The following is a 10,286-nucleotide window of genomic DNA, read 5'->3' as shown; positions in this document are numbered from 1 at the left end:
AGTAATGGACCAAGAACGGATCCCTGTGGAACCCCTGACTGAATTGTTATTTGTGCATATCTAAAGCTACTAACTGAAGTAGTAGCTGCAGGTGTTTTGGTTCTCGAAATGTGCGCTGCTTGTTGCTGAGCTGGGACTATTCAGCATATTTATTATATTTGCAGACAAGAGTGACTTAAACCAAAACGACTCACCCAAAACCACAAAAGCCAAAACAATCGGCTGAAAAATGCAGAAACAGTCAGGAGAGCTGAGAAGACAAATCTCTGTGGGTTTGTTACATATGATAAACCTGTTTCACATCATGCATACAGTGACTGGATGCATTGTTACTGTATTATTATTACACCGTGCACTGATAAACTGTGTGCTGCATGCTGTGTTCATAACACCGGAAATGCTGTATCTTAGTCCAGCACAAGAATCACATGGTTCTCTAAGCTTATAATCAAGCTGCCAATTGTTGTCTGCTGTGTGACAGGATGCATACACGACGCACAGACGGCGGCATGTGGGTTTGGGCTCGACAGAAGCAACGTGACAATGATAACATCTTAATCTGTGCTAATGGCTCCTAAAGATCGGAACAGACTCTGAACCCTACAGCTCACTTACTGTTCAGTCTAATCCTGCAGCCCTGTCAGGAATAATTAATAGTTAAAAATGTAAAAACTAATGTTATCAGCACCAGCTGCACTGCAGCCTTGTAACTTCCTACAACAACTACATCAGCAAACATACCTTCAGCTCTCTTTACCATTTTTATCAAACCCCTATGACAGTCTGCTAATTCTCATCATACCTTCCTGCACGCAGGTCCATGTGTCCACCTCTGGAAATGCAAAAACACAAACTGCATCTTTTGAGTACGCTGTGGAGCAGACGTATGGATTTATGCTTTATGGTCATCAAAATGTTTAGATTAGCCATCTCTTACTTCAGGGTTTATTTCACTATTTCTTGCCAGGGCCTCTCTGTTGGTAAACCTACGCACATGTAACTTTAATGTTTACAGTTAACACTGGAGCCCCGATTATTAACAGGTGACTCTTACTCAGCGTATGAGTAAATGCATCCTTGGCTCATACAGTTAAATCCACATCCACAGTTTTTTCTTATCTGGGTCTGTGCAGCATCACAGTGGAGTTTAACTAAAATAATTAATATGTGACCAACTTTTAGGCTTTCAGGTTTAATATGTTTCAATATGTTTTCACACAAGGTTTGCATTCTCCTTAATTACAGCCTGTGATGATGGGCTGTGTGGTAGGCAGGCCGGAAAGGTGGACCCAAGAGCAGGACTCAAAACCCGGAGGTTAAACTCAAAACGCAGTTTTATTGCTAGAAAAAACTCCTGAAAATCAAACTCACAAAACTAAAACTCTGAAGATGGGAACTAAGGAGCAAAACTGTGAGACTAACATGCAACAAACACACAGCATGTGGCGGGTAGGACACATTAACAATGCCACAGAAAGCAAAGGCAAACAAAGGGCTTATAAACACAGTGGCGTAATCAGGGAATAGGAAACAGGAGGGAGACACAGCTGGGACAAATTAGGGCTAACAAGACAGGGGGAAGTGAAACTGAATACACTGACATAGGACATGGCCCTTCAAAGTAAAACAGGGGCCATGTCTTCCTTCTCTCACCCCAACCAATCACAGCAGATGGCCCCGCCCCTCCCTGAGCCTGGTTCTGCCGGAGGTTTCTTCCTGTTAAAAGGGAGTTTTTCCTTCCCACTGTTGCCAAAGTGCTGCTCATAGGGGGTCATATGATTGTTGGGTTTTTTTCTCTGTATCTATGAAGCGCCTTGAGGCGACTTATGTTGTGATTTGGCGCTATATAAATAAAATTGAATTGAATTGAATTGAAACCAGAAACAATTTGCAAAGACTTGACACTGAGAGACAGACCGAAGACTATAACAGAGGGAACCAGTGAAGACGGCGATTTAATACTTGGACAAAAATCCTTTGCAGTCAACGACTGCTGAAGTCCCATAGACACAGACATCACTTCCTCCCTTGAGATGCTCTGCCAGGCCTTTACTGCAGCCAGTTTGTGTTGCTGCTTGTTTGTGTGTCTCTCTGCATTCAGTTTTGTGTGTCTGTGAAGGCTCTCCATCATCCAGGTCATTGGAAAGCATCTGGACTTCTTTGGGTTTCTTGAAGTTGAGTTTTCAAGATGCTTTTCTTTCTAAGCTCCTTGGATTCAGTTTTGAATAGAATCCTTTATTGGGCTGAGATCAGGTGACTTGACTTGGACACTGAAGGTTATCTTTGCCTGAGAATGTCTCGGGTTGCTTTTGCAGTGTGTTTTGGATCCATCTGCACTGAGACGTGGGGTCCAGTCAGTTTGCAGCATTTGTCTGAATCTCAGCAGAGAGTACAAAGCCTTGCATGTCACAATTCATCCTGTTACTTTTATCAGTAATAAACACATCAGAGCACAAACTGTTTCCCTCCTTCTCCATATTTCTCCTGTTGTTGTGGTTCAGGTTAACCTGTGTTTCATCTGTCCACAGTAACTGGAAAAACGAAGAATAAAGAAAAGTAACGGAGCAGATATGTGCCGTTCTTGGGTCTAACTATTGGTTTGAACCTTATTTTTTTACTTGCTGTATTTCTGTTTCTGAAGGCATCTCGATTGTAGGCCTTGACAGTGTTACCTCCAGAGTCTTCCTGACTTGGTTAGATGTAAAACATTTTCTTAACTATAGAAATAATTCTGTTCTCAAGTCCCGTATTGTCTTCTGTGGTCTTTCTGGCCCTTCGGTACTGTCGATCAGGCTGCTCATAAGGTGAGTTTCTCTTGTGTTTGTTGCTGTTGGTGGTTTTTCTTCTTCCTGATGAGCGCCTTTATCTGTCGCCCTGTTTCCTTGGGTCTAATACGTAAGATTACAATGAAAAAATCTACTTCAGATATTACGTCTGCCTCACATGTACAGGCCATGAATGTAAAAAAAAAAGAAGCTATAATACCTTTTGTGTGTTTTTAAAACAATGCATCATACGCACTGGATTCTAGCGGCAGAGAACACACGAGGACTTCTTCCGTGTTGGAGGAGGTGCTGGAAAAAGGCTTCACCTGACGCTCCGTGGTAGCGGTGAAGTAAAAACCGTTGTTTGTACGATTGATCTGTGTGATGAACATCAAAGAGCGGTGTTTGCACCTCCCACAACTCCACTGAAGTGTTTGTTGGTATGCAGCAGGTACAGCGTGGGGTTTGGTGTTATTGTGCAGAAGAGGCTGCGATGACTGGACTTTCAACTGCATAATTACAGAGTGTCACAAGTAGCTTCTTCCCCACAGCTGTCAGACTCCTGAACTCTGCCTCCTGACATCTGACCCACGTTAAACTCATGGACTGAACATACACACACCCACAATGGACAACTGTACCCTCAAACACAATAATAACATGGACTGAACCACCACTCACAACCACCAGCACTTTATATAGCCTCTGTAGAAACTATCTACACCCTCACTTATCTTAACTGCACTACTGTATAGCTCTGTGTAAATAATCATTCTGTACATTCGATAATCTTTAATCCTACAACTGTTTACAACTTGCATAGTTCCCATTTCTGTATAGCTGTATATCCCAGATTCTGTAAAGTTATTTATTTCATATTCTGTATAGTTTTTCATATTTATATCCTGTTCATAGCCTGTACTCACTACAGCCTGTACATACTTAGTTATAGAATATTCACAACATACTTCATACTGTGTACATTATAACATACCATAATAGACCCATTTCTGTAATATACTCACATATCTATACTATTGCTAATATATATTGTAATATATCTATATCACTAAAGCACTTCTGGATGGATGCAAACTGCATTTCGTTGCCCTGTACCTGTGCATGTGCAATGACAATAAAGTTGAATTCTATTCTATTCTATTCTATGTGCAATAGAATAATATCAATGTCTCAGTGCACAATGATGTTACTGTTAAACTAGTATCAAGCTACTGAAAATGTCCTCAAAGTGCCACAGTAATATAAGCAAACCGTGTAGAGTCCCTATCCTTTTATATGACCACCATAATCTTCTCCAGAACTCTATATTAAAAACAATGCTTGTGAGAGAGATGAGTCATTGTCCTCTTAAAGGGAAACGCATGCACAACGAGCACTATTTTCATTCTAATGGGACAGGGTTTGTTCACTGCTGTAAACCTCGTGAGCTGAAGCTAATTCGCTTGTAATATCTCAAACAAAGCGAGCCCTCACACTCGATCACTTACTTGTCAAAGGAGCAGCTCTTGGCACTTGATGACACAGTAAATTCAGAACTCGATGCTACTATCTAAACTCTTGAGACACGTTTCAGCCGTATTTGTCTGATGGTAACCTGGAACCAGTGGCTTAGATATACCTTCTTCTCTCCCCACGAGAGTGTGACGGGATCAGAGGCAGATATCTTCAGGCTGACTGGAAGGTAATTAAATGGCAGCAGCCTGGGCCGTGCTGTTTCAGGCATACGTATGAAATGATCGTGGTGGGGCTGTTGCCATGACGTTGTGATTTCTAAAAAAATGCAGAAATTTGTGAACAATAAAACAATAAAAGCCCAGATAATATTCATTTAAGAGTTCCTGCTGCTGAAAAAAGGACAACGCACTGTTTCTCTGTCCTTCAGCGATCCCAGTAATCTGTTACAGAACGTCTTCAAACATGTTTTATCTACCTGAGGAGCGAGCTTGAATTGAAATGTCACATAGACGAAAAGACACAAGCAGGGTTCATGTTGGGACGGTGCAGCAGGGAGTAAATGCAGCCTGCAGCAGAGTTAACATAAAATCATTCTGGAGTCTGTTGCCAAGTGAATTTATAAAGCATCTGTTACATTAATCAGGTCGCTTTTACAGCATGAGATGATGCGCCAAAACTGCCAAATATAGAAAAGGTTTCGATGGAAAACAACGGGCCTTGGAAAATACATCATTTGTTTGGCTTTTGTTTAAATATGTCTTCCCTTCCATGCTGTGCGTGCAAATATTTTTATCAGTGATGTGTAATTTGTCTGAGGGTAAATTGACCCCACAATGTCAGTCAAAAGACACTTGTCAGGTTTCATTACCCATAATTGTGAAACAGGGGCATCATCAGTAGTGGCTTGCAGCAGCGGATAACCTTGAAAGGACTCATTAATGTCCACTCACCAACCTTGCAGTTATCCGTCCAAGGCACCATGTTACTTTATTATTATGGAAAGCTGTCTGCGTTTGTTCTGCAGCGCAATCACGCAAAGAAAGACAGCATGCTTCACCACCCATATACACACAGAAGTATATGTGTGGACAAACATTTTTGTTAATGGCTACAGAAATATCTGCTGGTGGCTTTCATGGTTAGCACTCACAGCAAGAAGGTCCTGGGTTCAGTTCCACCACAGACCTGTCCAGGGTGTGCTCTCCGTCTTGACCTAAGAGGGGGTTCGGCTCCATGACCCTGACAGAAGTGGGTGGATGAGTTCTTTAATAGAAAGCTAATTGTAGTCCCATGAAATAGATGTTGCATGTTTACCCCCATGCTATAGCAGAGGCTACAGAAAACAAGGCCTCAGTTTATCGGTGTGACACTGAATAATAACGCTCCAGCAGGTCACCACTTTTTCATTCAGGATTTGTGGGTTTTGGTGATCTTTCTAACAGTGGACTTGTACCTCCGTGTAGTGGCAGCTTTCTAACAGCAGAGGCGCTGCACGAGCCGGTGGGTCGGAGTTACGTGACGGTCACATTGGTGGCACGTGACCAGGGGCCGATGAGGAAGTAAAACACTTTCTGTGCAGCAACATGGGGAGAGGCTGGATTTGAACAGTGTAGATAACATGAGCAGGGAAAGGCGCATTCGCGTTTCTTTCCTCACACAGTGTCACAGTTGTTCTCTTAATAAAAGCCGCTCCCTGCTTGTAACCTGCAGATGGTTTATCGCAGAAGCATGTTTCGCAAAAACTTCCCGAGTAAAGCGTTTGTCTGCAGACTCGTTCTTCTCTGCTTCCACTTGAATAAACGACTCGTAGCGATGTCGATGCCAAAGCTGTCGGGAGAAAGCTCCGAGCCACCGGCGAACAGCGGCGCGTCACAGATCGACGAAGGCACGACAGCAGCAGACGTCAGCGACGCGGGGGGCGAAAACGACCCCTCCTCCGCGGGAAAGTTCACAGAGGGCGAGATGGCCATCCACAGAATCCATAGACTAGCGTGTGCGGTAAGATGCATCACTGAGACAGCCAATCGTGTCATGTAGCACAATCGGACCGCAGATCCACGGGTGATTAATTACACGCGCTTTACAGAGAAATGATGATAATTCTGGGACAGATGATGATGCAGATGATGAGATATTCACAGTTTTCTGCGTTATTCTGAAAATGTTTCACAATCTGTAATCATAGGTTTCTGCAGATTGATGAACCTCTGCCTGTGTTTGATTCTGAGAAACTCTGCCTCTCTAAGACGCTCTCTTTATACCCACTCATGTCACTGAGCTGCTGCCAGTTGACCTGATTACTGATAAATGTTGTTTCTTTTTAGCTCCTCTTACTTTTCAGGCTCCAACATTTTTGTTGGAATAGTTTTTTTTATTAGTCTTTTCTCTTAAACACAGTAACAAGTTAAAATCTGACGTCAATAATCTGGAACAATACCAGCATAATGTTTTCAAACTGGCCACCGTGTGTTAGCAGCACGATAACCTGGCAGCTACGATGCATCTCCTTCCTGTTCCCAGGGCGGTGCCCCCAACCCTCCTCCACGTCCCCCGAGCCCTTAACCAAGTGACATTTAGGAAGATGAAACCACTGATGATTTTTGACTCAGTCTTTCCATTCTAACCCGAGATAAACATCTTAATTATTTTGCAGTGAAAGTGTAGGTATTGGAAAGAGGTACGAAACGGCGCCTGAACGTAGGAGGTGTCTGTGTCCACCTGTTATTGTTGTGAACTTTCACACAGAGGAGAATACCTGCCCGCTGCCCCAAAGAAATGATGCTGATTGTTTGTGCTAGATCCATCATATTCACCAAATCTCACTTGCTCTTCCATGGAGCAGAACCAGCGAGCTGTGCTGATGACAGCGGTGAATAGGTGTCATCCGCGTGCCTTTAGGCTTATCTGTTGTAAATATTGTGCTTCGGAGTGTGGATGAAGTTGAGGCAAGTTGGCCGCGACCTGAGGAGAGCGGTAGGGCCTGGGTGGGAAAAGTACAATACAGAGGGGGCCCAGCTATGCCAGCTTCACTATGTGGCCTTGCAATGGCATGTGAAATGACAAGCCGTGTCACCAAAGGGCCTGGGGCCTTTTTCCCTTTGTGGCCTGTCAAAGCTCACCAACTAGTGGCTCTCAGTTTGAAACAGACTGAGAGATGACATTTTGGAACTTCCTAAGGGATGGAGAGGAGTTCAGGCTTTTTCCACTTACAGAAGGTGTTTTTGTGCCTATGCAAGACGAATAACTGCACCAAATAAAACAACGACTGTCTGTAAAGTTGATTTTTCACCATCCTGAAAATTGTCAGAACGACGTGCAGGTTTCAGGGCTACCAGCGGATTAGTCATAGCGTATTCTCACTACTGAATTGCACGCTAATTAATTAGTAATATCTTAAGAATGAGGGTGTCTTACATCTGTTTCTATGCTCAGAGGTCACCCAGTCCTCCTTCTCGTTGAACCACAGCAATCTGTCTCTGCATACGTTCTTAGGCACTATTTTTCTTGCAGGCGTCCTTGTGTTTGGGTGAGTATATGTATCGTATGTATTTCTGTGTGCACGGTTCACATCCCGCCACGTGTTTGTGTGTCGCTCTAATTGAATGGTAATATCTTCATTATGCTCAGGCAAAGAAGCAGATGTACGTTGACCCTTCCAGCGGGTATAAGGTGTTCACAGAGTATGCCCACCTTCAGAGAGGGAAGTGCTGCGGCAGCGCGTGCAGACACGTGAGCTCTTTGTTTTTACTGGTTTTTCTCCCTGTTTTTGTCCTCTGCCGTGTTTTTCCCACCCTGCACGTTTGATCCTGTCTGTTTCCAACGGTAACCGACCTCGTTTGTAAACCGTGGTTCTGCCAGAGCAGTTTTGACCAACGTTCGTCATTTATTTTCAGCACAAAACATGAAACGAAAGCAGGTTTGGTGGGTTGGAGCTTCCATGGTGTTGTAGAGGATGAGCTAACAGGGCTAATGACGCTGTGTGTTAGTTTCCAGGCTGCTTTCTGTACGTGGATGGAACCAAATAGAAATAAAACGAAATAGATGGTCCAGTACGTTGCATCAAAATATGAAAGGGCACAAACATGTAAACTGTCTTTATAACAGCACCTTTCAAGATAAGGATCACAAAGTGCTGCACACCAACAATCCACAACAAACACAACAGCCTATACAAAGAAGGATCGATGTTTTAAACAGTTAGTGCCGTCTACAGTCTCCTTCGGTCTTCAGGTTAGAGCGAAGAACCTCCGACGCCGTCAAAGACCTGCACGTTTTATATGGATGCACGGCTTCGCTACAACAATCAGAGCTCTGATCGCCGAGCTCGAGGACCGAGGAGCCTCACGGTCGCATTTTGGACAGCAAGTGAGACCAACGCACGCTGAATTAGTCCAGTCTGAGGACACGAAGGCATCATAATAATAATCCTTCCTGACGGTTCAGCTGAGATCACAGCAGTAAATATGGTTAAGATCAAATTCTAGGTTTGACTCTGTGACACAGACTTGAGACGTGAGCGTGACATTAGCAGAAAGGCTCATCTGCTCAGAGTTTGGGGATCTATTTTCTCAGCATCATTCCTGACCTCTGCTGGTTTCAAGTTTCCAGACTAAGGATCGGTGATGGTGAAATGCAAAGCTGAGCGGTTCATCCGTGTGTAACAAACCAACTACACAGACGTGTTGTGGGTTTTCTGACGGTGTCAGCCCCGCTCTGCTCATATCTGCTTTGCTCTGTCCCACCGAGTCTCGTTGTCCACTCTCCATCCCTGCTCTGGGTTTTGCTTTCGCCCCGTCCCATCCCATTCCGTCTTCCCCCCTGTCCTTATCCGACTCGTCCTTTTTTCCTTTGCTCGATCTGCTTCTCATGTGTCGTTCTCAGTGTGACTAAAGCTCTGCTCCACATGCAGCTGTTAACCGGCGCTAATTTATCTCTCGTCTCCCCCAGTGTCCATATGGCCAAGTCAACGTGAAGGACCCCGCCACGAAGAAGCGGTTCAATTCCCTGTTTTACGTGTAGACCTAACAGCCTCGTGCCAAGGTAACGCGCTAGGAGCCTGTTTGGAATGGAAGCCACCGCACATTGCTTGTCTTCTGCCTGTCGTTATTTGGACTACTTGAGTCATTTTTTTCTTTTAGCCGTGTAATAAATGATGAAATATGGGTAGTGTCTGTGCAATACCTATCTCTTATGAATCACAACTATTCTTAGGATTATTTTCATTCTGGCAAAATGGGAAAGGAGGAGAACGGATTTGTTCACTAGACCCTCATGCAAACCAGCCTTTTATCACATTTTTGTTTTGTTCTGTTTTGCAGATACTTGTTTTTTCCTCTCAGTGTCCAGTGAAATGCCTTTGAGCCTCATTTTTTCTTTTCTCTTCAAGAGTATTTAATATTTTGTAGTATTCTGCTCTTCTGATGCATTTACAAGGGTTGTGGGAGTATGGAGATGAAAAACTGAGAGTGCATTTTAGATCTTTGCCCTCCAGATAAAGGGCATATAAGCGAAAGTAACTGTAAGATAGTCAGATGGAGTCTTGTGCTCTTTTGCTTCGCATCGCTTGTTATTTTTTTTCTCTCCCAAACGTACGACTGCATGAATATTAGCATCATTTACACACCACAAGTGCTTGACTGAACTGTCTACCTTTGACTGAGATACTGTGTTGTTAAAAATAGGAAGGTGCCAGGGGTCAGCCCTCACACTTGGCTGCGCTGCTTTTACACCACTTGATGGAATCAGGCTGTTAGCAAACATGCCACGGACATCAACAGCAGCCCTCCCCACCGGACTTGCAGCTCAGCCTCCTGGCAACACTCGGCTACAGTGCAGCTCCCCGCGGCTGCTCTCCTGAGCCGCAGCCTAATGAACTCCTGGGCCCTCTCATCCCAGGACTGCAATAGATCAGCTCGGCGCTCACCAGCTCGCTTAGACGCACACATGCGCAGGCAGGCTCGCTCCATCGCAACACTGCGTGGCTCCTAATAGGCCGATATAGAATAAAGGTTGCACTTGACCGCGCGCTTCGTAGCCCTGAGTGAT

The 10,286-nt window shown here is 44.2% G+C and overlaps 1 protein-coding gene across 1 annotated transcript; it reads left to right on the top strand.

Annotated features, from left to right (window-relative positions):
• The first annotated feature begins 5,951 nt into the window (after positions 1 to 5,951).
• Positions 5,952 to 9,260, top strand: lg17h1orf53 (linkage group 17 C1orf53 homolog). Its single transcript, XM_085376626.1, has 3 exons — positions 5,952 to 6,239; positions 7,869 to 7,970; positions 9,189 to 9,260. The coding sequence occupies exons 1-3, from the start codon at positions 5,952 to 5,954 to the stop codon at positions 9,258 to 9,260; spliced, it is 462 nt and encodes a 153-aa protein (XP_085232752.1).
• The last annotated feature ends 1,026 nt before the right edge of the window (positions 9,261 to 10,286 follow it).

This window comes from Diplotaxodon limnothrissa, linkage group LG17 (assembly GCF_057381915.1).
Source record: "Diplotaxodon limnothrissa isolate DT_005_m linkage group LG17, D_limnothrissa_male_GT1.1, whole genome shotgun sequence".
Lineage (NCBI taxonomy): Eukaryota > Metazoa > Chordata > Actinopteri > Cichliformes > Cichlidae > Diplotaxodon > Diplotaxodon limnothrissa.
Note: the sequence above shows the minus strand (reverse complement) of the source record. Positions and strands in the feature narration are given on the sequence as shown.